Source organism: Drosophila busckii, chromosome 3L (genome assembly GCF_011750605.1).
Source record: "Drosophila busckii strain San Diego stock center, stock number 13000-0081.31 chromosome 3L, ASM1175060v1, whole genome shotgun sequence".
In the NCBI taxonomy this organism is placed as follows: domain Eukaryota; kingdom Metazoa; phylum Arthropoda; class Insecta; order Diptera; family Drosophilidae; genus Drosophila; species Drosophila busckii.
Window position 1 is genome coordinate 13,641,920 of NC_046606.1, and position 26,351 is coordinate 13,668,270.

The window sequence follows — 26,351 nt, forward strand, 5'->3', positions numbered from 1 at the left end:
CGATTACAAAATGACAACGTTGGAAAACTTTTATTTGCTTTTTGTTTTTGTTTTTTTGTTGGAGACTTATACACAATAGAAAGTATTTTTAATTGGCACATTTAAGGTAATAGACAAATATATTATGATATAGTATAGATTGCAATGCGGCATGTAAGATAGTTGTACAAAAATTAAATGAAATTGTTTTGGAGTTGTACACGGCACAGTATTCAAATAAATGTTATTATGCGTAGTATAATACAGTCGTTTATGGCTTGAATTGGCAGTTGAGGAATTTTACATTAATGGCAACATATATATTTTTTATTTATGAATAAACGAACGTGGTTGCTTTAAAGCTGGGCGTGTTTTTCTTATTGATTGCTTGATCGTGTTCTCTTATATTTTGTTTGTTCTTTACTAAACAAATTATTTCAGCTAAAGGACTAAAATTACATAATTTCATGCAACAGCTACGGCTACAGCTAATTCAGATTTGTTCGTCTCCGCTTCGTACTTAGTGGTTAGTTGAAGTAGTTGGTAGCTGGCTGGGCAATTAGTTACTTAGGGCTCCAGACGATTGCGTCTAAAGCAACCCGCCGGCAGTGCCTCCGATATAAAGCGTATATTTTCCACCTCGCCGGAGAGTTCCTTCAGCTCTGCATCGTACTTGTCGATGAGTTTCTTCTGTATATTGCGCTGCTCACGATACTTGTCAAGGCGTCCCGTCAGATTGACGCGATTGATGTCAGTTTCAACGACAGTCAGACGATTTTCTATAAGTAAATGGTTAACAACATGCAGTAGTGTAAAATAATTAGCAGCTTACCTAGCTTATCCAAGTCAGCTGTATTGATGTCCTTGAGGTTCTCCAGCTCGTCCTTGATAGCCGACAGCTCAGCATTGGCCTTCTCGATTTGCTTTTGCGCATCCTGTGTGTCCGCCTTGGCCTGACCAACCTTACGCTTGGCATCTTCGACCATGTTTTCGTCCCTGGTGGAGTTCTCCTCCAGCTCGAAGATGCTGTCCTCGGTTAGACGCACACGATGATTCAGCTGGTCAGCCTCATCGCGCAGCTTGCGTGCCGCGACCTTCGTCTCATTGGCCTTGCGGCGTATCAGCTCAGCATCCTGGCAAACAATTTGTAAATATTATTGTAATTAACACTCAAGCGTTGCACTTACCTTGGAGGCCTGCTCGGCGTACTTCTCCTGCGCCTGCTGCGCATTGTCCTTGGCCTCGTTGGCATTCTTGTTGGCGCCCGCCAAGGCCTCCTCCGCCTGACGTATCAAGTCGCCAGCATTCTGAATTTCCCTGTCTATGCTGGGCACAGTCTCCAGGGCCTTGTCTGCCTTCTCTGAGGACTTTTGCACATCGGCCTGGAAGCCGGACAGCTTGTTGTACGTGCTATTGGCCTCCTTGAGCGTATTGTCGCCCTGCTCCACAGCCTTGGTGGCTCTATCATGCGCTGCCTTGGCGCGCTCCAGCAGTTCAATGTCTTGTGTCTTCTGTGCATCAGCGCTAAGAATTGGAAGCGTAATGTGAGTAAATAAACTAAGCTTGAGGATGTACCACTTACCGTTCGAGCAGCACCACGGCCAGCTCACGCTCGTGCTCGAAGTCTGTGAAGATTTCGTTGTTGTTGTCGGCCAGATCGTTGAGCTGCTTGAGCAGCGCATCGGCGCGATTATTTGCATCCACTGCCTGCTTCTTGAGCTCGTTAATGTCGATGTCTGGCTGCGTTAGTCTGTTGACGTCGCTAAGCAGCGTCAGGGCCGTGTCGTAGACTTCGGTGGCCTTGCGCAACGCCTCCTTGGAGGTCTGCAGCACCGAGCCGAGGGATTGCTTCTGTATGTTCAGTTCGGTACGCACTTCGGTGCGCAGTTCGACGCCCACTTTCTGCTGCAAGTCGATGGCGTTCTTGGCCAGCAGATGCGCCTTCTCCACTGCGTCCTTGGCATCCTTGGCGTTCTTCAGATCAAACTGCGCCTCCGACTCCAAGCGATCGGCCATTGCACGCGCTTCGCGTGATATATCGGAGATCTGGTCGGACTGGTCGCCAAACTCTATGGACTTGTTCTTGGCCTTAGCCAAGGCCTGCGCACCCTCGTCGCTCAGCAGATTCAAGGCTTCCTGCAGCTCCTTCTTGGCCTTGTCGATAATCAGGTGTAGTTGCGTGTAATTGTCGCTCGCCTTTCCAATCTCTGCGTTAGCATCCTGCTGCAGTGCATCGGCGCTGGCCAGATGCTCGCGCATGCTGTCCAGACGCTTGTGCAGATCAGTGATGACTTCCACATAGGTCTGACCGCCGGAGCCGGAACCGCTGCGCGCATCCATTGCCAGAACTGCTACCTTCTCCTGCACCGCCTTCAGTTTGCCCTCGAACTCCGCATCGTTGGTCACGGGTGTGCGCGCAATCTCGTCCAGCGTGGAGCTCAGATTGGCCAGCTTGGCGCGATGTATGTCCGCCGCATCCTGCACCAGATTGTAGCAGTCGGGGCAGTCGACGCAGCCGCGATGGCGATCGTACTTGTTCTCCTTGCAGCGATCGCAGCGACGACCCTCCACGTTGTCATTGCACGGACACTGGCCATGCTGGTCGCACTGGAAGCCCTTCGAGCCGCTCTCATCGCAGTCGCAGGCACTGCAGCCCTCAGCCGAGAAGCCATAGAAGTAGTTTTCGCACTGATCACAGCGCACGCCCACTACGCCGGGCTTGCAATGGCACTGACCCGTATATCTGTCGCAGGTGGAGTTGTAACTGCCCACGGGATCACATAGACAGTTCTCGCAGCCATTGCCGGAGCGTATGTTGAAGTAGCCGGGCTGACACTCGCCGCAGTCGCGTCCAATGACATTTGGCTTGCACTGGCATTGACCCGTCACCTGATCACAGCGCGAGATGCTCTGCTCATCCTGCTCCGTGCCGGCGGCATAGCAGCTGCAGCGATCGCACTTGCCATGCGGCAACGCCAGCGGATCACCAAAGTGTCCGGGCAAGCACTGATCGCAGTATGTGCCCGCCGTATTGTGTATGCACTTCAGGCAGACGCCCGTGGTGCGATTGCAGTTGCCCACCGCATTGGGATCCACATTGCCGTTGCAGTCGCAGCTCTTGCAGGTTTGCACCGCACCCAGCAGACCCGTGGGATCGCCATAGAAGCCATCGCTGCACTGCTCGCAGCGCGAGCCAAAGTAGCCCACCGGACACTCTGTGCATATCACCGTATCGCCATTAATCTGCAGGCAGGCGCCGTCATTGGGGCAAGGACAACGCTTGCAGTCGTAGGGCGTGCCGCCCAAGGCGTTGCCATAGTAGCCCTTGGCGCACTGGTCGCAGTTGTCGCCCTGCGTGTTGTGCTGACAGATGCAGCTGCCCGTCTCCGAGTCGCAGATGTCCGCATGGCCATGACAGTCGCAGGGAATGCAAGGCATGAACGGACCACCACGCGCCGGACTGTGACGATAGCGTGGCGCGCAGCTCTCGCAGAACTGTCCCAGGTAGCCTTCGGGGCAGGTGCACTGCTCTATCCAGGTGGCGGGCTGACCGGCGGCGCCTCTGTGCGCCGTCTGCAGTTCCACGTCATCGAGATTGGCCTCGCCCTGCACCGAGTAAGTGGCGCGAATCTTGATGGCCGTCAAATTGGACAATATGGAGAGGAAGCCACGCGCCGACTGACTGGGCTGCCACTGATAGTCGTGATGCTCATGCAGGCGGAACGTGTACTCGCGCACATCGGAGTCGGGTATGCCGTTGCTTTGGGCGAAGATGGGCAGCGAGATTTTGCTGCCGGCACCCTCGAGTATGACGTCGCTGGCGCTGCTGCTGGGGCCCACCTGGCGCACCAGCTGCAGCTTGAACTTCAGGTCGCGATTGTAGCTGGCACGTTGATCGCCCAGGAAGCGATCCGGCGCCTTGAAGTAGACAAACTCATTGCCCTGGGCGGTGGTGCCAATGCTGCGGCTATATTGATTGTACTTAATGTCCACCTCGTGGCTATTCGGATCAATGGCAGTCCAGCGTTCCTTGTGCTTGTTGAAGTTCGAGGTGACCGAGACAACGGAGTAACCGGGCGCTGTCTGGCACTCCGAGGTGTGGCCGTAGCAGAAGCAGGGCGTGCAGCCAAACCGATTGCTCTTGTCCAGATTGAAGAAGCCCGGTTTGCATCTGGTAAGTAAGCACAAGGAATTAAAATGAATGAATTTAATTTAAACTTAAGCCATGCGCTTACTCATTGCAGCGTCTGCCCTCGACGTTTTCCTTGCAGAAGCAAATGCCGCTCTCGGCATCACAGGCGGGCGTGTTGTCGTGCGAGCCGCGCGCGTCGCAGCCGCAGGGCTGGCATCCATGTGGTCCGAACTGGAAGTAGTTGTTGGCACAGCGATCGCACTTGTCGCCAGTGACTCCAGGCTTGCACTGGCACTTGCCCTGGCTGTTGCACTGCAGCGAGCGCGAGCCGACTGCATCGCAGTTGCAGTTGACGCAGTTGGTGCCGTCGCGCATGTAAAAGTTCTCCTTGCAGCGCTCGCAGTTGGGTCCGTCACGATTGTCGCGACAGTCCAAGCAATGGCCGCCATGGCCCGTCGTATTATACAGACTCGCATCGAAGTAACACTTGTCCGCAAATCCGTTGCAGTTGCAAGCTGCCAAACAGACAAAGAGATTGGGTTAGTAAGAGCTGCAGCTTCAGCTTAGGCTTTAGCTTTACAGTTAATCAGATACCAGTGCTTGGCTGCCGCCACACTGACATCCAAGCGATTCGTTTGCAGCGCATTGTCGTAGTACCAGCCATAGGCGGCGGCATGCGTCACAAGACAAGTGGCAAGTGGCAAGAGTAGCAGTTGCAACATGACTGACTTCTGAGCTGTAGCAGCCACTGACAGCTAACGGCAAAAGCCGTCTTGTCCTTATATAGCCCGCACAGGTCTAGCCTAGCACAGTGGTACCAAACTAATTCAATCTAGCTACTTAGCATTTGGATTTCAAAAAGTTGTTTCAATTAGTTACAAAAATTTCTCAAAATGATAGTTCTGCTTATCAATTTGTTAGTAGCCCTTGTTTTAGTTATATGCAGAATAATTTACACGCTACTATTTCCAATATTTAATCTTGCGCTCAGATAGGCACCCACTGTGCCCCCAACCCGTTTACTCACCTTTGCACTCGTTGACTTCCGTTGAGGTGGCGCGCTTCCATTTGACGTCGTTGTAAAGCGGCAGGCAGCGATCGCAGTCGGGTCCGTCGGTATTGTGGCGACACTCGCAGACCAAGGTGCGCTCCGCCATGGCATTCCCGGTGCTTGCCACACACTTGCTGGCATGGCCGTTGCACTTGCAGCGTGCGCCCACCGCAATGTCGCTGATGGCATAGAAATATGACTTGAGCACTTGCTGATCGCCGAAGATTTCGTCGCCGAACGTGTTCAGGCGATCCAAAGTGATGCGAATGTCCGTGGCAGTGACCCAATCCTGCAGCTCCAGACTGCGCTCAAAGTTGATGCCGCTGGGACGACCCTCCAGCGTGGAGAAGGCAATTTCACCATCGCGCAGCGGGGAAATGTCGCTGTACTCGCTGGTGCAGAGCGCGTGCGCCTCGCCCTCACCCTTGCGTATGGCACGCGAGTCCGGCATGGAGTAGGTGTCGCGACAGGTGGCGCTGTAGTACTGATAGGGTATCCAGGCGCCGTTCTCCGAGGTGCGCTTGTATATGGTAAACGACTCCGGACGCGGCGAGCGGAACAGAATGCGCACATAGGTAATGTCATAAGATTTACCTAACAGCAGATATATATATATATATATATATATTTGTATTATAGACATATACGTGTTACTTACGCAAATTCAATGTCAAGTTGACGTGATTGGGATGCTGTATGCCCTCGAACATGGTCTCCGATTGCCACCACGTGGGATTCTGTGGATCATGCAAGTCCGTTAGGAACGAGGGACTATGATCGTCGTTGCGACAGAAGACGCAGTTCTTATGATTCGGATGCATGGTCTGTGTGCAGAAGTTATTCTCGCCCTGCTCGCCACAAGTGTTAGTCGATTCGATTTGCAGCTGATAGGCGGCGTTGATGAACTCGGGCAGACATTTCTAAAATACAAAGCATACCGAATTGTTATTTAAATTGATGTGTGTGTGTGGCTCAATTGCTTTGCATCCCTGCAATTTAATTGGACAATCAACCCTCGTTGCTGATCCAAGCGCGTGCGCTAGTCCAATTTTAATTAATTTAAATGAATTTGTTTGCGGGCTTTACCTGTGGGCGACCATAGAGATCGTAGCATTCCAGCGCTGGCAAGAAGGTTGTGCCACGCAGCTCGTGTCCACCGGCCGAGTTGATGGGCTGGCGTTGCACCGCCCATGTGCTTGCCACACAGCTGCAGAGTAGCGCTCCAGCGAGCAACAGACGCGCCATGCGGCAGTCTAAGCTTAGACTCCGCCTGCTGCGCTTCATCGTATGGAAATCTTTTTGTTGACACTCAACGTGGTTTTAGATTTTTGTTTTTGGTTTAGGCTGCTTGCTTATTTGCTAAATTGGTTCGAGTAGTTTGCTATATAATCGCTTGGGGGTGGGTGGGTATATTCCTACTATATGCACACGGTCGCAGTTTAGAGCATAGTTGCAAATTGATGGCTGCCGCTGGAAAAATCAAAGAGAAAAGCCAGCAAGCTACTGAATCAGCGAAAATTCGGTTAGCTAAAAACCACAGACAGCATCTTTAGAAAAGTCAAAACATCTGCTGTGCATATTGTATATATTTTTGGGTCGTCTTTTAATTAGTTCAACGTCCAAACAGTTCGCGGGAAAGAAAAAAACAAACAAGCATTTGTCTGTATATAGCGTTGGGTTAATAAGTTAGTGCGCTGGAGCAGATAAAGAAGACCCAAGACAGAAAAAAACAAAACTGCAAATGAAAATTTTAAACAATCAGACGGGCAATAAGCTATGAAATAAATAAACACACACTCACACACACATACACGCTCAGTAGAATGAAAATGAACTCAAGCATTGGCCACAACAAATTTGTGTGTGTTTCCGACTATATTTGTTTGTATATATGTAATAGTTTGCGTACTTGCTTTAGCTTCCATATGAAACTTGAATTTATTCTCAAACGATGATTTCATCTACTTACTCCGGCCGGGCAATTGCTTTGGCTTTGGCTGTGCGCTATTTAGGAACTTGTTTCAGGAATTCTCTGCAGTGCACGAAATGTTTGCATGTTGGATTGGATGCATTATTCCTATAGCCAAGGTTGTATTCATTAAGAAGCGCAAATTTACTTAGACTTGAGTAACTTTTTGGATTTGTTGGCGGCTAAGTTGTTTGTCTAATTAGCAAATATGCCCAGCTAAATTCAGTCTATTTACTTAAGTACTGAAGAGCTAAAGCTGATGATATCACTAAATGAATACTTAAGCACATAGCTGAGTTAAGCGTTAAATTGCCTGCTAACAAATAAAAGGCTACAGAAACAAAAAAAGAAATAGAAAAGCTCAGTTGGGTATTTAAGAGTTTTCACATTCAACGTTGTGGGTATCCAACTAATTTATCAGCTTGTAGTTTGATAGTTTGGTTTGCTCACGTTTGTATTTATACTTTTAATAAGTATTGTGTCTTTTATCAATTTTATTTTAAAGCAAACACTGTTTCTTACTCTCACACAGATTTTTATAGCACTATCGCTGATGAGGTTTATCAGCAGCGACGCTTATTAAAGTGAAACACAAAGTTTAGTTTCGTTTTTTGAACATTTTTGTATTCGGCACAAGAGATTTTGATGACTGTCGCTGGGGCAGCATTGAATACACTTCTGGTCATGGCAACCCTTTTGGGAGAATGAGTTCAGCTGAGGCCAAGACACAACAACTTGTTGTTCTTGTCATTTGGTGATATATTAAAGCACACACACATACACATACAAACGTTGAACATCCGCTCCATTCAGATTTCAAGCTGTGAGTGAGTTCCTTTAGTGATAAGAATTTGGAGCTACGAACTAGCGCGTATAGTGGCGATATGGCGCTTATATATATATATAAATATATATTATTTTTTATATGCCACACTGCAGAGCACACTGAAGCTAAGACTGAAAATTTGTTGCTATACAGTTTGTTTGCTTGCAGCGACTATTTGAACGGCGCTTTTGTTTGCTACCTTTTGGTATTTATCTTTATTCAACTGTTTGTTTTTATCCACTGCTTCACTACACTCACTCAGATACACACACCAACACACACACACACACACGCACAAGATCAGGTAGAGGAAAAGCAAAACGAAGTCACTCAAAAGCAAGCAACATGCTCAGATACTTTTACGAAACTTGGTTTTTATTGTTGTTGTTGTTGTATCTGAACGTTGCACAGGGCACAATCACAACACCAACAACAAAAAACAACGTTGTATGCTATTTTTGTTGTAGATACATTTTCAGCTGCTGCTGGCACAACACATGCTGCACTTAATGCATATATTTTGTAGATTTTCTCCAAAATACTCATATGTAAAAATAACTTCAGCTTCAAACACATTCGGACTTGTGCGGTTTATTAATAGTGTTGCATATTCCAGCGAATTGAGGGCACCAGGGGGAGTTGCATTCACATGCACACAGTTTATTCCAGTTGTCAATGCAGTAGCTTTCAAATTACTTTTTATTCAGTTACATTGCACGCTTCTCGCTTTACTGCTGAATCGTAAATTGTATTCTGCTTGTTGCTACATTTTTTGTTTGACCAGTGCTTTCATTATAAAGTGCATTCTATAATCATTATGCTTTATTGTATAAACCTTTTTATTTTTTGTAATTGTATCACTGCACTGAAGGCAAGAACCTTTTGAGTAAACACTTCGTCATACACTGTCTGCCACAGAGCCCACATACACACACACACACACAGACACACTTACAGACAGACTGACACACAAGATACTTTTTATCTTGAGGTTTTCTTTTCGACGCTGGCTGTGCCTGCTGCGATCGCGACAGCAACAAACACAATAAAAACCAACAAAATACACACGCGACTGCCGAAAATTAAACGAAAAGTATCAAAGAGCAAGTTGAACGGATGAGCTTCAAAAGAAAACTTTAGACTCCTCCACACTTTACAGCAGACGGCACACTTACTCCGCACAGAACACCACAGGCAACCGTTAACGAGGACGTCCAATGCTCAACTGACTGTTGAGGAATTCGTGCCGATCGCTCCGTGCCTCAGCTACTCTCATTGAGTAAAACTCTAGCTCGTGCGAGGGTTTCGTTAAGACTTCTCACAGCACTTGTCATATTGTAAATTAGGAAAACGATCTTTTGCGGCCACCCTCGTGTTTGTGAGTAAGCTACGTGATCGTTGTGCCGGCGCAATCCGCTCTCTGAGTTACTCTGACGAATTCTTTTATGAATTAGATTGTGTCAAATTGTATTTCGATTGTTTCGCATCATGTTTCAAACAAAATTGCACAAATGTAAAATTTATCAGACTTAGCAAATATTTGCATTTGCAAACATATTGTCTATTTATGGCTATGACAAGTGTAACATAGAATTATATTTATCACAAAGCTTATGATGTCTATGCGGAGGCTGTATGCTCTGGTCTAGTTTTGGACATGATGGTTTGTTGCTGGAGTCACCGGGTTATCGCTGTTCAAACTGATAAGCACTCTTTCTTGGACGAAAATAGAAAAGTAGCAGCACTTTCAATTTTACAGAATATGTATTACATTTAATTCTTTGGAATTTAGCAGAAATGCGAAAAGGACATTTAATATGTAATAAAGAGCGTTCAAAAGCAAAGTAATTTGTTTTCACAACATTTATTATGTTAATCGAAACATTTAGATATTAAAATGGATTTCTTTTAGTCTGGTTAGATGCACAGATAACACAGGAATAAGCTTCATTTACACAACATTTAGTAGCCGTCCAATTGTCGAACGTGCCTGCAAAAATAGCCACATATTTTATATAGTAGTTTTAAATTACGCACTAATCAAAAAACAAAAATTTAATTAAAAACTCAAAGAATATTTGTTTGCTAGCTATTGCATAGTCTGGCAACTCGCTGAATCGGTTGCTTACAGTAAATAAGCTAAGACACAAACCAAAAACAAAGAACAAACAGATGTATGATTTTGTTCCTTAAATATACTTACATGTATTTTAAATGCATATTCATTTCAATATATACGTAAATCTATGTCGATTCCTCGTCTTTCTCCTTAAGTATAAATAGTTCTTTTAGGCTATCGAATGTCATATTATCAAGATCCCAGTGTGTAGCGAAAGTGGACTTATCATCAGCCGATTTAATAAGCTTCAAAATATTTTCTTCAATAGTTCCATTGACTATGAAGCGATGAACTGTTGTGGCTCTGTTTAAGGCATTTCAGTTAACAACAAATGTAACAAAATGTAATGCAATGTTATTGTCTACTTACTTTGTCTGTCCAAAGCGATGCACACGTCCAATAGCTTGTAGCTCATCTCCTGGCGTAAGTATGGGCTCAACCAGGAACACATGTGTGGCCTCAATCAGATTCAAGCCCTTGGAACCACGTGACATAGGCATTAACAGGCACGTTTGTCCGCTTTCAGCGCTCTGTAAAGAAAGAGAAGACACATAGTAGAAATCTTCTATAATTGCTAAGCATCCACAATTACCTTAAAGTAATCAACCTTCTTATTTCGAATATTCGAACAAATTTTAACGTTGTTTTCCAACAGAGCTTTGGCAACACGATCTAATATAAACTGCCACTGTGAGAAGATTAATATTTTCACATTTTCATCTTCAGCTTTGAGCTTTAGCACGAGTTCAACGATATATGCAATCTTTGTAGAATAGTTGCCTACAACTATAGAATTATTTAAGCCTCTGCGTATGGAATAATACAATCTGTAAGTAAATAGATATGCATAATTTTCTTATTTAAAATAAGCAAATTTAAGCTTACTGCGGTGAAGTCTGTCGGCATAAAGGACAAATCGTTTGGGACTCGTACTTTCCCTTTCTCATGCCGTCCAGACATAGTTGGCATAGAAAATGACCGCAGGACAGCATAACATACTGCAAAAATCAACAGTTAATAATAATTTTACATAAAATAAATGAAAACATTACACGCTCATCATCCAAAGTATGGCAAATCGGACAGGGCTTATCGCTGGTGTCTTCGCTTAGATGGTTTAAATACTTTAGACGGCCGGACAAGCGTACAAAGTTCACTTGCGCTTCTTTAATGTTGTTCTCATTGAATTCCAGTTGTTCATCAAGCTGAAAAATAATGCAATAATTAGGCATATGCGATTAATATCAAGTGCTTTGTTTACCTGATGAGGCAATAGACAATAGTTGGATTGTTCATCGGGATTATGTGTAAGCCGTATGCGCATTTTACACATATCGAGCTCATCGAATGCTTTGATCACATATTCCGCCTCAATCCAATATTTAAATTGCAGCTTAATCAGAGTCTGCATGGTCCCCAACCATTCCAATTTACTTTGACACTCAGCCTTCCATTCGCTAAATTCGCTGCGAGTACGCAAAAATCCAAACACCGTTTTAATAATCAGTATTTCATCGCTGGGCATATCCAAGCCATCTGTTATGGGATTATCCTTATTTAATTGCTTGGCAAACAGTAGACATTCAACTTGATTTAGAACTTCTTGTAGCTTGCACAACGGACAAAAACGTACTTTTGGGAGCTCTTCAGGGTCGGGTGGCTTGTCATTCTAAACAATTATAAATTATTAATCAATACTCTTTTGTAAATGCGAACATGCTTACCAAAATATCCGACAAGTGGCATAAAGAAACATTTTTTACAAAAAAATTAAAATCTTCTAGCAAAGGAGAGCCTCTTTTCAAAGTGTCAAGTGCCTCAGTTATTCTGCTTTTTAATTTTTTAATATCCGTACGCAAAATCTTATTCAACTTTCGCAAGCGTTTATGCCAATTGCTTACTAGATAAAGCACACCTGACATGGAGTTTGCGTTCTGCAGCTTTTCTGAACTAATATTGTGTTTGAAGAATTCATCGGTTATTTTATTCCACATGGCAGTGTGAATGTTGGTGCTGGTGCTGACGAGCGTGGAAAATAAATCTAGTATACTTCCACTGAAATCTTGCTCCAATTTCTTCAATTTTTTAATATTCTGCGAATAGTCCTTATAGACTTGCTCCATTATGTTCACAATTTCCTGCAAGTATTTGCGTTCAAGTGACTGCAACTTTTGACGATATGTGCTAACTTCATCGTCAGTCAGCTCCTCATCCACCGGCGCCCACCTCGAGGCCTCCAGCATATTATGCAAAGCATGTATTTGCAGCACGCTGTCTACACTGTAAGAAAATATACATTAAGTATGCATATTAAAAGGACTAAGCTCAGTTTACTAACGTTATGTTTGGCGTATTGTAGTCCGCCGCCAGCTTTAGCACCAGCTTATAGTTGAAAATGGCATCCGCATAGTTTTTACGTATGAAATCAACGGAGGCGATGCCATTGAGGGATGAGGCCCAGGAGCGCAACTCGGTCTTGCATTGTTGCTCATTGTTGCTCGTCAAATGCGCTAGTAATTCCTGCGGATTTAAATAGGTCACTGTGGACACATTCTTGTTGAGCACCACAGGTATGGAACAGCTTTTGCGTATGCGTAGAAACGGCTGCAGTATCTTCTTTACAAGCTGCGGTGATATGGACGCCAAGCTGTTGCTGCTGTTACTGGAACTATATTTCATATGCTTGGCCACTGCCGCTATAAAGAGATGTGTACATTTGTCATGCTCCTCGCGATAGTACAGCGACTCCACATTGCTCAACTCCAGCTGGTGCACCTGCTCCGTTTGCGGCGGTATGCCTAGCTCATGCTCCACATTAGACTTGCAAGTGCGCCACATAACATGCTGCAGCATTTGGACCAAAGGTTCGGGCTTATGATTGAGCAGAAACGAGTTGGCCACCGTTTGCCAGGTATCCCGGGGCTGGCAGGCTTCACTGAAGCCCACAAACTGTAACAGCGGCGCCAGATCGTCAATGGTATGCTGTATGGGTGTGCCTGTGACGGCCCAACGATTAACGCCGTGCAGCTGACGCACCATTTCCGCAGCCTTTGATGTACTGCTCTCGACCATTTGCGCCTCGTCCAGACACACACGCCACCAGTTGAGCATTAGCAGCGGCGACTTGGGTCGCATGTAACGCTGTTCATGACGCAGCTCGCGTTCTTGGTTTGGAAGCGCATGATTCAGTTCCTGCGTAAGTATATTGTAATCAGTCAACACAATATCGCAGTTCGCTAACTCCCTAGGACTTGTCCAATATCGGCTTAAGCCTGAATATAGCATCACCTTCGGACTTGGATTTATGTGCTTCTTGATTTCATCAAGCCATTGCAACATAATCGGATTGGGCGAAACTATAATAGTGGCGCCAGTTTCAAGTAAAAGCGAGCTCGGCTGCTCAGTCCAGCACATGGGGCAGATATAGTCATCGGTGGGCTTGTCACAGGCGCGCATGCAGATTGAATGCTGCCAAAGTTGACAACGTTGGCACTGTATCTCTTCAAGTGACTTGTCATCTTTCATGCATATGCACATCAACTTGTATGTCGTGCGGCGTTTCTTGTGTGGTACCTCATCTGGTAAGTTGTCCAATATTTTATACCACGTACTGCGGTCTATGAACCAACGTGGATTCAGCAACACGGTAGCCAGCAACTCGACGGTTTTACCCAGACCCATCTCATCAGCCAAAATACCGCCCGGCGGCAGCTTAATACTGGGAATTGTGTCTTCATAGGCATAAAAGTGCAGGCTGTAGTTGTTTTTTATGACTTTGTGCTTGCCGTCTAATGTGGTGAGTAGTGTACATTCGGCGGGAAAATCATTTGATTCTTTCTCGCGCATCAGCATCCAATTCACTGTGTGCTCTTGATATTTTCTCAACTTGGAAGTAAAATTATTTTGCAGATTTAGGGAGTTAGGCTCATTATTGAGCAGCGATTGATGCTTCTCATATAAGGAATTGTATAAATGTGTGGTAACATAGCTTTTAAGCTCGCGCTTTTGTTGACATTGTGCCCGCTCAACTTCAAACTCTAAGCTGGCTGTGTAGTTGCTGAATATCAATGGCAGCAGCTCTGCTGCAAATTCCATGTCCCTGGCACTCGCGGCATATCCAATTGCAAATTCCTTTTGCAGCAAAACGAGCATAAGCTTATCAGGCTCTTCAGCCGGCAATGCTTGTAAGCAAAATTTCTTAGAGCGCCCATTCCTAACTGCAAATATAGATAAAGTTAGGGAAATGCAAAATTTTCATTGTAAAATGTACTCACACTCTCCCATAATTCTGACCAGCGCAGTTGCATTCTGTGAAAAACACCCTCTTAGCTTCCAGCGCTTCTTTGCATGAATAAACGTTAGTTGTTGGTCCTCATCGTCGATGTCGTTAAAGCACTCATCAGCAATTTCACATATAACAACAGAACACTCAGTTTTATCCATTTTTAAATTTGTTTTTAATAAAATTGTTGTTAGACTATTGCCGCTTAGTACAGTGCTGCCAATTTCGCAAGCGTTGCCAGACATAAGCAAGCAACAGCTGATAGCTTGCCCTTATCGATGGCAAAAGAGTTCATGTTGCAGAAACATGTTACAATTTATCGATTAAAGTGGTCGTTCGCATGTTTGATTAATTAGCACACATGGTCACATTGCAAACTTACAAATAGGTGAGCGCGTGCAGAGGTAAAATATAAAAAGTAAATAAGAATTTTTAAAAGGCAATACTTTTTCATTTACAGATTGTCGAATTAAATTGACTGCAATTTTGTGGGAAGAAAGCTAACAAATTTATTTAATTTCAATATAATGATGTGGACAGTTTCAACAGAGTGAGTCTAAAATGCTGTTCAGCACAAGCTCAAGCTAAAGTTAAACAAGTTAGTTAGTCGTGTGATTAAGACACATTATTCATCGTTGTCTTCAATATTTATCTTGATTATATTGACTTGTGGTCCTGACGGCGACGGTTCAGATTCCTTGCGCTCGGGCAGTCCATTAACATGTGGACTTGGAGCAGTCTCGGGCTCAACAATACATTCATCGCTGCCCGTGGTGCTTATGGTAATCGTTGGAATATTATCCGACCAAATGGAGCTTTGAGAGTCCTGTCGCATGGCACGACGGCGCTGGGAAGCACTGCGTTTGGGAAAGGTGATCGGACCGGGCATATCCAGTTCCTCCAGGTCATCCATGGTGGCTAGCGTAGGCTTAGCTGCCACGACAACAGGTGGTGTTGGCGGCTTAACAACTGGACGCGTTGTTGAAGAGGAGCTGCTGCTCCCAAAATGCAAAGGCGCACTGGGCGTAGGAGAGTCCGGCTCTGGAGTAGGTGGCATTTCGAGAGCGTTGCCGCTAGAGTTTCTCGACAATACTGAGGGTGGCGGTGGCGGGGTGAAGGCCAAATAGGTTGGCGTAGTGGGTCCGGGTGACTCATCCGAAGCATGCTCGTCGTCCTTCTTAATGTTAACGGCCTCACGCACTAGCGCCAGCAGCGAACCAATCTTTTTGCGTCCCTGACGTGACAACGCTGCCAGTTTCTCGGCATTCATCTGCCGCTGAGTCAGGCTGGGCGTAGGCGAAGGCAGCGGCAGTGGCTCATTGCTGCTGGCCAGCTCGCTGTTTAGATGCTCAGGAACGGGTGCAGTGGGAATTTCAGGCAAATTGCTTTGCTCCAAACTCTTGTCATCGAACTTGAACACATCAGGCTCTGGCTTGGACGTGCCCGTGGAATTGCTTGCCTTTGATCTGTGCTTGCGAAATTTGAACTTGCCAAGCGCTCCACTGCTTTCCTTGGCTGCCAAAGGCTGCGGTGTCTCCTTCTCCTGTTGCTCTGGCGACTGCTTCTCATCAACCAGCTGAAAGTGACTCTCAGCAGCTGCCTGTTGCTCTGTGCTGGGCATTGGCTCCGCTGCTGGTTTGGCTTCCTGCTCCTTGGGATGCTTGCGACGCAGAAGGCTAATGCGACGCTCGTTGACAACGCGTGAGTTTGTCTCCGCCTCATGTTCGGCGCCTGGCGGCTGCTTGTGTTTGGCATCCTTTTTCTCGCGGAAACTCTCACGCTGCTCATGTTTATCAACTTTGAAACGGCTCTTGGGATGTGGTTCTTTAATGGGAAAGTGGCCAGCGTTGGCAGCTGCGGCCGCACCGCTGTTGCCCGCTACTATGGAACCGGAACGTGCTCGCTCCTGCTTGGCAATCTGCACAATATCCACAAGCGAGGGCTTGCGTGTGCGTCGAATCTGCTGCAGCCGCGACAGGCCAAAGCGCTTGTCCTTGGGCTCCTCGTCATGCGGCAGCGAGTCCTGGTGCTCAGTGTCCGTATCATCATCGTCGCGTCGCACAAACGAATCCTCCTCCGAAGTGGCTGAGCCCTTGCGCAACGCCTTCTTCATAATGCGCGAGATGAGCTCTAAAATTGCACTTGTTATAAAGTGAAGTTGAGGCGTTACTTTACTCACCCTTCCTGGCCTGCGTCTTGTACTCCTCGGTGTCAAAATCTGGCGGCTGCGTTGGCGTGACGGGTGAGGAGGCCTCCAGCACTTTACGCCAGCGATTTGTCAGCGTTGAGGCCGTTGGTTCCGCCTGCTTAACCTCTGGCACCTTGAATATCTTCTTGCGCTCCTCTTCACGTTCCTTCTGCAGTTGCGTGCGCAGATCCTGGTTTGCCTCACGTAGCGCACCCGTCAGCGATATGAGATAATAAATAATGAGTATGAGTAGCAATAGCAGCGGTATCACTGTACTGGACGAGGTTAAATAGTCCAGCGGCTCGTGCAGTTGTCTGAAAGGTGAGCATGAAAATAAATAATTTTAAAAATATTTCAATAAATATTAAAACTTTCAGTTTCTGCACTAACTTGGGCAGCGCATTGCGTGTGGTGTTTGTTATAAACTCCGCTATGCGATTGTACTCGGAGAAGGGTCCGCAGTGCCAGGAGGGACGCAGCCAAACGATGGCATAACCGACGGGCAGCACGCAAAGGAACAACATGGTCAGCAGTAGCGAAAGATAAAAGTTGTTCGACTTGGAAGCTCTAAAAAAAATAGATTTATATTTTATATTTATTTAGTCGAAGGCACCTGTACTCACTTGAAAACGACCTCGTGTGGCACGTTGCATGTTAGCACTATCCATGACCTGAAGTACATCATAATCATCAGTTTGACCAGGTTGATGAGCACCAAGCCCGGCGAGAAGAATATGCCCATCCATACCTGGCCCTGGTTATTAATCAATGTCAGAATGTTCTCAGCTATCTTAAAGTCGCCGTACTGAGCGCCGTCAAATGACACGAAAAACAAAGCGTAGCATTAGTCACAAGTCGCGAGAGAGAGAGAGAGAGAGAGAGGAGAGATTGGGGCTCTTACCTGTGGAAATGTTTTCTCCATATCCCAGCACCAGTTTTGATTGACATAGCGCACAAACAGTGCGCGCAGAAAGTCAATGCACAATGGCGCCACAATGGACATCAGCTGCGTGCCAAATGAAAATGAAGTGCAAAGTGTAATGTAGTTGCAACAAAAGTGCAAGCTTGCAACACGTAGCACGTAAGCACATTGCATTGTCTTGTGTATTCCCCTCAAATTGTCGGTGTAAACCCAAATGCACGCACGAACACGTGCCCCAACGCAATTTAGCATTAGCTGCCCCCACAATTGGGGGTTGGCCTCAAATTTTGTTATGCGTAAGGCATAAAGGCGTTTGTAACTGGTTTAATTTATGTGCCTAAATCGTTTAATAGAGATTAGGTACGCTGTGTTAGAGCGACAGGCACAAAATACATAATCAAATGCTACTCCTTATCCCCTAAGCTGTTTACACGATTGTAACAATGCGCAAATATGATAAAAAGAAGAAAAACGGAGCAGCCAATTGGCCAGTCGACCTTTGAAAAGTTGAGCTCATGAATTTGTTTGCGATTAGACTTAAAGTTCACAATCAAAATCGTTTCCCAATCAACCTCAGCAGAACAGCGGGTGGGCAAGCAGCGCAGAAGCACCAGCGAACCCCCCATGGCACCATTGAAGTTGTAAAATAAAAGTTGAAAATGTTGCTCCTTAGCGACTGCCAATAGATATGCTAACTAAACCAAGGCAAGCCAGCTGGCTGCCTGCCGCTTGCTTGGCTCCCCCGGAGTGCGATTATTATGATAAAATACTTTTCATTTTCTTTTGACGCAGCCACGCTAGACAAATGCAAAAATTTTTGATGCTCTTTCGGCAACATTTTCCACACAATTTCACTTAAATTGGCTTGACATGCGCCCAAGCCGAATTTAAAATGCCAACATATTTTAGCATAAAGTGGATTTTCAATATCAGCTATAAATAAGTAAATACTTTGGCTGGGCCTTGGCTGCTTACCCCATCGAACACGATAACCTTGGACAGCTCCTGTCCGAGCGACGTCTCCCAGCACATGGTTGTCAGATTTGTTTGTATTTGCTTAAGCGTCAGCTGCACCTCCTTTAGTCGCTTCATTTGCCTGCCCAATGGCGTTTGTTTCACTGTCGTAGGCGGTCGAAAATTCGCGTCTGTGGTCATGCCAGCAAAGAGCTTGTCATCCTCGGGGCAGACGATTAATGTGCACTCGTTTAATTTGTGCACTTCATAGTATGCGGTGGGCCCAACTGAGGCTATATCGCCGCTGTCTATAACAAAGGGCGTGGAACTATATTGCGTGGTGTAGTCGCTATCTTCGGTACTTTCGCTGGTGCTCATGCTGCTGCTTTCGCTAAAATAATCATCAGTGGTGCTGCTTATTGCTGTTGTTGTTGCTGTTGCTGGCGTTGTGCGGCGTCTGGTTGTAGTTGCTGCTGTGCTTGTTGTTGTGCGCCGGGTTTGCTTGCCTATGGTCAGGTTATGCTTATTAGCGAGCATCTCTTTTAGCATCTGACTCCATTCCTCTCGACTTAGCAATTTGCGCGTTGGTCGCGCCGTAACTGCCCTCAACGTTGTTCTAAAGTCCGCTCTGCGGCAGTGCTGGGCGTCCTCGGTGTCTAGCACTACTATGCAATCATTGTTCGTCTCACATACGCTAGCAGTTGTTTATTGTTTATTTGTTGAAAAAGGGGGCGGCGTTGCATAAAAAATCGCTTAACAATTATGCACAATAACAACAAAATAATCTATAAACAATAAACAGAGCGCAAAAAGTAGCTTAGATATGAATTGAATATAAAATTCCGATTCTTTGTTTGGTTTAAGCAACTTGTTTCCAATTGGCGTTTCGTGTTAGCCACGCCCCATTTGGATTTGCCCATTTTCGGACATTGCTCATTGTTTGTTTGTTTTTGTTTTTTTGTTTTTTCAGAACGCTTCAAAGTGTTTTTCTTTCAATTTTTATTTCGTTTTCTGCGCAAGTATTTCAATTAATTGTTCATTTAATTGAAAACAATTGTGCAAAGACAACAGGGCAACAAACGATAAAAAACAACAACGCGTGATAGTAAACTAAAAACAAGAATGCACAAATGTATTCAAAATTACTGCTAATCGATTCGGGCTGGTCTACGGAGTTGCATATTGGAGAGTGCGGTGAGTGTCTATTGAGACGACGAGTCAGGCGGCGTAGGAGATCTCTGAAAGGAGCAGCACCGACAGTGACGGGCTCGTCGAGCTGAGCGAGCGCTGCTGCCAAAGGATCGTCTGCCAGCGCTGTGGAGGCGCTGGCTGCATCGTTTTCATCATAGTCCTCATTAGCTGTATATGGCAGTTGCTCGCCCTCAAAGTAGTCCACATAATTGAAATAGCTATCGTTGCCAGGCGCCGCTGTTGTTGTGGTGCTGGAGGCGGTCGAAGCAGCAGCCTCAGGCTCAGCGGCTGGCATACGAGTTCTTGATATGCGTAATATTCAAGCTTTGAAGTCAGTCTTAGGAGACAGTATCTGGTTAGATCAGATGGTGCTGGCGTGCTGTGCTGGAAACTCGCTTCCGCTGCATATGTGCGAGCTTTATTGTAGTTTGGCGTCGGTTTATTGACATCGTGAGAGACCTATTGTTTTGTGTGCTGTCACTTGGAGAGTGCTCTGCTGCATTAGGGCGCTAGAGTATTGGTTGTTGTTTGATTGGGTCAAAGAGTGTGTAATGTAAGGTTCTGGTTCGAGTAATGTTAAAATATTCTAGCGAAAATATGTAGATTAGATCCACTGTTTGGGCAACGCAGAGTTGATAATGTGTACACTCATATTGTGTGTTTGCTTCAAAGCAGTATTACTTTGGTCTTCTAAATTCTTGTTGTAGTACAGCTTTTCACTAATGGCTTTTTGTCAGGGCCAATGAAGTTTTGTTGGGGCAATAGTGTGTCGACTTTGTCATAGAGTTATGTGTAGCTAAATACATTTATAGCGTGTAGGCAAGTTATTCTTGCTCTGACATAATGCGTCTGGGAATACAAGCACTGTATTAGTTGGTACTTTTATATTTAAGCTTCACTTCACATTATTTCAAAAAATCGCGCGCTGCGTGTGCGCATTACGACTCGTTCAAGGATCTGTGTGCTGCTCGCATTCTATGCGCTCGGACTTTGAGGAAGTTCTCGCTTACTTTTCTTTTGGTATGCTATTGCCGTACAGCAAGAGCACATCAAAATGTTCACAGAAGAGCTGTGTGTGCGTAGCTAGTGGTGAGAAAGTTCGTCTTCTCATCCGTTTGTACGTTTCCGTCTGTTCAAGCTTTGATTGCAAATAAACCGATATTTTAGGGAATCGGAGTGATGTCTTGTTGCACATTATATGGAGCTCGTGCTATATAAGCGGCATTTTCTTCAATGTGAGAGCTCATTCAGATGTGTGTGCAGACTTCAGCACCCACGGGCGAGTTCATACAAAAAAATAAAAGAGAGAAGGCAGTATTCTGTCGGCCATCATTTAACGAGCAAAGACTAAGAGCAAGAGGATACTCGTGCTTCCTTATGCTTGTTGATCTTGTAGATGAACGAGAACATGAGCGAATACAAATTCAGCATGTTCAGTATCATAATTCTGTAAGCAAATTTAAATCAATTAGTTTGCTTTAAAATTATTTGACTTGTTAACGCACCGCGCCAATTGCAGACGTAGTTGCTGACGCGGATGCCAGTTCTCAAACAGCCCCAATGCTTCAAATATCATGGGCAGAAAGAAGGAAAGCAGCGTCATGGTGACGTTCACAGCATTGCGACTTATCCAGTTGTCATGCTTGGCCAAACGTGATTTTTAAATATAAAACTTTGTTCAATTTGTTAATATTAAATACAGAGCATAGACATTTGTTTTTTTTTTGTACATTCACACAACAAGACTGTTTTATATTTGATTTAACCATTGCTGAGCTGAGCATCGTATTACTGGCAGCTCACGTATTCTACTTAAGGGCGCCAGATGATAGACCAGCGATTTTATTACAATTTTGACCATATGTTCACCAGATGCGTTTTGCCAGATACACGGGAAGCTTAACGCGCTTGCAGTTTAAATCGAACAAAGGAATCCGAGCTATAATAGCCATGTTTGTGAGAATGACATTGACATGGAGCCAAGACATGTTCAGTCTCGCTAGTCTGTGCATTTAGGCACCATATGCGATTGATTCCCTCTTCTTTCGAGATCTTATCCTCTCGCACACCTACTTTAGTAGCGGACCTGAGAAGGGAGATACGCAATATTCTGTAATATATGAGCCTACTTACGGCCAGGCGAGCCGCTTCGTCTTCGGCAGAAGCCAGAAGTTGGAGTACGTTGTCTACGCTGAAGCGGGCAAGCCACTGAGCAGCGTATGCAACGCACTTATCACACATCAGCATTGCAAAGAGCTGCAGACGCCAGACCGCTAAGAGCACTATCTTAAGTATATGAACGAAGAGTCACATGCCTCAACCAACGACGAATAAGGAGTTTTTTGGCATACGTTCTGTCGTTGTGAAATGTTTCGTGCTCAGTTCTACACGTGCGACGCATTGCGAGACCACTTTACGCGTTTTTAAGCGAGCACGCGGCTACATTATCATCTTCGACGCATGCGCACGAGTCACAGCGCGATGCAAGAGCACGTGTGTTTGTTGCTGCTGCTGACAGGAGAGTGTGCATTGGTTGCGAGGATATGGTCAAGGTGTACTGCACCTCATATGGATTCTGGCGAGTCTTCTGGCTCTGCTCGCACATTATCCTTGCTTGAGCTTTGTTATAGGTCTGCGGCTTGCTCGGTTGTATGTTTATCGATCAATTTTAAGGAGCTCATATTGGTTGACATAGTAAGTCGAGGCCACTTCTTGCTCGGCTACAGCTGCTTATGCAAGACCAGAAAATAGATAAGGTATCACCACATAGTTATCAGACCACTGCCAATCAGGCCGTCACTCACACTGGCGCATGCCACAGGGCACACAGGTTTCCCTCGCCACTCCACTCCAGTTTGGCTCAGGCACCCAGGCCAGTTGCCTCTCTCCTCACGCTATCGTCGGTTCTTCGGTGCTTCTCGCTTGGGGCATTGCCCGGGGCGTTGCACGGTGTGCGTAAGAATTCAATGACAATAGGCCGAATAAAGGGTTGCTGTCTGGGCTATGTTCTAGGTTGTTGATGGTGTTTCGTGGATTTTTATTCACGCTAAGTTCCGGTATCAGGAGCCGCACACTGGGGAGGCATGCACGCATTAAGAAAGGACATACCTATATAATTTTGTATCGAGCCGGATACATCGCTAAACTTAAAATTTATAACTGTAGAGTCATTTTTCGCATTTACTAGTATTTTTCAAGTTATCTCTTGTTTTGAGCGAGTTCGGATCTCAGTTCAGCTGTCATCGCACGTACTCTAATGAAGTGCTGAGGGTCTTATCTGAGTCTCTTCTAATGGGGCGACAATTACTTTGAGAGACTGCTTGTGATTTTGTCCTCATTAATATATAATATCTGCTTCTAACGGACATTACGCGTGTTTGGACATTATGTGCTGTTATTTATAGATTCTGTTAGGCGAGCTCCGGCGAGTAGGATAGTATGTAGCACCAGTTGTGTTTGCATTGCTGGCAGCTTTTGGTTAACCGGGGGATGTGGATGCTCGGGAACAGTGTTTATTATTTGTTGTTTTAATTTAACTGTTGTCTGATATAAAAGTTTTGTGCGAGACGAGTAATGAGTCTAATTGCATGGCCTTGGTCCGAGTCAATAGAGAGTATCATTTCACACTAGGAGTGCTATATTACAACGGTATAAAAATATTGCTTAGCGCTGTAACTCACAGCCATGGTCAAGAAAACATGGGCGAGTATTTTAGATACCCCTCGAATTCCCAGAACGTAAACAGATTGCCAGCCACCTTGTATTCCATTTCGGACATGCGTTTGCGCGGATCTGTCTCATCGTGCTTGGTGGCAAAGTACTGCAAGACAATCCAGGCACTTGTACTATATGCTGGTGGTAAAAACAAATAAGCAGTTAGGCTTACCTCCGGGCCAATGACAAAGGCCACCAGCGGTATGGCAATCATAATGTTGACCCACATCAGCCATTTAAGTGTTATGGAAATTTCTTATCACACACACGAACGTACTCAAAGTCGCAAGAATGTTACTAAAGTATTGGAAGGCAACTGAGCTCACACCTAGGGAGCCAGAGAGAATTATGACGTGATTAGCGTAATTCGCTTGAAATTTCGCGGAGGCCGCATTGCTACCGCAGTCAGGTCATTGCTATGCAATAAGATTGAAGTAACAAACTGTGTGCTCACTCGCTATTACAGAGCGTTACTGTCAGATTAGTCTCTGTACTTACGTCTGTCATGCATGAATGAGTGGCGCGAGCATTACAATTCACTATTATAAAAATTTTGCTCTTGTTGTTCTTTTCTTATTTTTTTTGTTGATGTTGTTTTGTGGCTTGTGGCCACTGCGCACTACATATCAGCAAAATACACTATCGGCTCTTAGTATCAGCAACGCCAGAACAAACTGTTTGCTCTCCAGATATGAAGTCAAACTTTGGTTCACAACACTGAAATTAGAGTGTTATCACATGGAACTTACGGTCGAAACACGGCGGCACCTCTATTTCAAGTTGGCAATCTGAGCACGTTCCCTTAAGATGCACACTATACGCTAGCAATAAGCAGAGTACCAAATCAAGTGGACTGCGTAGAATTCTTCTAATGGCATTAATTATCGTCAACTATACTTTGGTTGCTGACCCAAAGCTTTTCGCTGATTTCTATTTCGTGTGCTCTTAGTCCAAGTCCAGCGCACATAAAATTGTGTAAACATAAATTGTAAACAAAAATTTATGCAGTCGTCTCTACTGGCTTGCAAGCTTAACTTTGTTCATGTGCGCGAGGGAGGGATGGAGAATTCACTTACCGCTGCCATTAAAATTTTAAACCTCGCCCACAAATCTCTGGTGCTGCGTGACATGGCGAAACGCTCCTGCAGCGCACCCTCGTGGCGTGCCACATACGTTTTGGCCTGTCAACAACATTAGAAGCGCCAAAAAGAATAAAGAAAAACAAGAACAAATGGGAGTAGAAGGGGAAGAAAGGCAGAAGTATATGCAAAAGAGTGTGAGAGATTGATTGTCATACAAAATCGAAATATTTGCTACGAATTTAATAACCAAACGCTCCCAGTTTTTGTTGCTGTTGTTGTGGCCCAGTTTTAGTGGCAACGCCTACCTGCCGCACCAGCTTCAGCTTCTTGCGTATGGGCCATGGCTGTAATTTGACCGACTGTATCACCTCCTTGTGTAGGCGAATATTCTCAAAGATTTGCTCCTGCGTGGACTCCTGATTGGTGCCCTCCTCTGTGGAAAATGCAAAGCAAAAGAACATTACACATACGCAGCGTGGCACGTTTCACTAAATGGCCGCACGTAGGCTAAAATATTACACATCCCCACTCAGGCTCACACTCTTGGCCTTGTGTGGACATTGATTAGCCACTTGAGGCGCTGCTTGTTAGTTAAGCGCAATCAAGCCAACAGTTATGGGTGTGTGTGTGTGTGTGTGTGTATTGGTGAGTCTACTTGCCTGAGCTTGTTGTATAAACACTGGAGCGTCGCCGCTCCACACTATCTAGCACGTGATCCATGGGGCTTGATGCACGTCTTGAATTCCGACTGCCACGTTTTCCTCTATAGCCGCGCACACTGGCACGTCTTTGCATTATCGCCGATACGGAAATTGAGTAGTCCTCCTCATCGTCAACGTCGGCGTCCCCAACGCCATTCTGCGCTTGATATAAATAGTCCTGCTCCTGCTGTTGGTTGTAGGCTGTAGCACTGTCAGCGTCGCTGCTTTGATGCTGCACGTGAAAATCTGCATGGATTTAGTAGTAGCCACTTATATACATCGAACCCAAGCTCATTTGCTATTAATGCTAATGCATACCGTTTAGATCGCACGATCTGCTGTCCTCCTGCGATTTATTAGCTAGCCGTCAGCCCCAGCACCACAGTCACCGACATATATACTCTACCTTCTGCCCTTTTGTCCTCTATAATATTCTCGACGCTCGTCGGCGCTGCTCTGCATTTGCCAGCCGCCTCTATCCAAGTCGCATGGCGGCGCCCAGGTCACAGACAGTTGATGCGGCGAGGTAACGCCCGAGTTGTTCTACGAATTTTAATTTCAATTTATTTCAGGCACGTTGCGAAACTCTTTGCGCATTTTAATCACACGTTTCGCTTTTACAATACAGGTATAAAAAATTATCACTAAACTTGGCTATAAATTATTTGTTAAACTAGCAGTGGATTCTTTTTAGTTGAGTTGCCAATAGTTTGTTAACTTAATAGTATTTTATTTAAATAAATTTTGATTTGTGCCCGTCGTAATGCTTTGGAGCAGCCTTAAGCGCAGACTAAACGGCTTAGCGCGCTGCTTAGACCAGCAAACCATAACACAGCACATCAAAAGGACAACGCGACAGACACACACACACAGACCATCACACTCACATACACACGCATACACAGACAGTGCGAATGAGCGAGCGAGCGAGCGAGCGCGCAAAGTTAAATTTTTTCTAATAATGAATGAATATGAATGAAGCGCAGAGTTTACAAACCCAACCCATTACTAACGTTGACTTATCAAAGCCAAAACGTGCCCAAAACGACTACAAACACACACACACATATACACGCAGACTGAGTGTAACGGCATTTGCAAAGACACGCGCCTGGTGGCCTGGTGGCATTGAGGTAGGAATGGGGCTGAGCTTGTCCACTCGAGAGCTTCCTCGCCCAGTTGAAACGAAGACGAATGAGCGTTAAAATCGCTAGCGGCATGTGATAACAATGCTGACCAGG

The 26,351-nt window shown here is 45.5% G+C and overlaps 3 protein-coding genes across 3 annotated transcripts; all 3 read right to left on the reverse strand.

Moving 5' to 3' along the window:
- Positions 1-23: 23 nt before the first annotated feature.
- LOC108600448 (laminin subunit gamma-1) lies at positions 24-9,177 on the reverse strand. The gene is made up of 9 exons (XM_017988035.2): positions 9,133-9,177; positions 6,249-6,632; positions 5,821-6,082; positions 5,139-5,756; positions 4,215-4,626; positions 1,562-4,150; positions 1,167-1,503; positions 812-1,112; positions 24-758 (listed from the first exon to the last, which is right to left on the reverse strand). Exons 2-9 carry the CDS (start codon positions 6,444-6,446, stop codon positions 547-549), a joined length of 4,929 nt encoding a protein of 1,642 aa, XP_017843524.2. The 5' UTR covers positions 6,447-6,632; positions 9,133-9,177; the 3' UTR covers positions 24-546.
- Positions 9,178-9,856: 679 nt separating this feature from the next.
- LOC108598746 (E3 ubiquitin-protein ligase SHPRH) lies at positions 9,857-14,546 on the reverse strand. The gene is made up of 10 exons (XM_033293546.1): positions 14,351-14,546; positions 12,415-14,293; positions 11,801-12,356; positions 11,338-11,745; positions 11,129-11,281; positions 10,962-11,074; positions 10,669-10,903; positions 10,446-10,606; positions 10,161-10,379; positions 9,857-9,947 (listed from the first exon to the last, which is right to left on the reverse strand). The coding sequence occupies exons 1-9, from the start codon at positions 14,517-14,519 to the stop codon at positions 10,202-10,204; spliced, it is 3,852 nt and encodes a 1,283-aa protein (XP_033149437.1). The 5' UTR covers positions 14,520-14,546; the 3' UTR covers positions 9,857-9,947; positions 10,161-10,201.
- A 384-nt stretch (positions 14,547-14,930) lies between these two features.
- Positions 14,931-25,587, reverse strand: LOC108598063 (CG3280). The gene is given in 18 exon segments (XM_033293694.1): positions 14,931-16,488; positions 16,538-16,860; positions 16,937-17,113; positions 17,170-17,351; positions 17,448-17,552; positions 18,444-19,084; positions 19,569-19,915; positions 20,624-20,751; positions 20,979-21,060; positions 21,119-21,265; positions 23,312-23,433; positions 23,500-23,582; positions 24,077-24,128; positions 24,404-24,508; positions 24,715-24,842; positions 25,069-25,356; positions 25,429-25,470; positions 25,512-25,587. Coding segments are annotated over 18 exon segments (4,518 nt in total). The 5' UTR covers positions 25,573-25,587; the 3' UTR covers positions 14,931-14,983.
- Between the last annotated feature and the right edge of the window lie 764 nt (positions 25,588-26,351).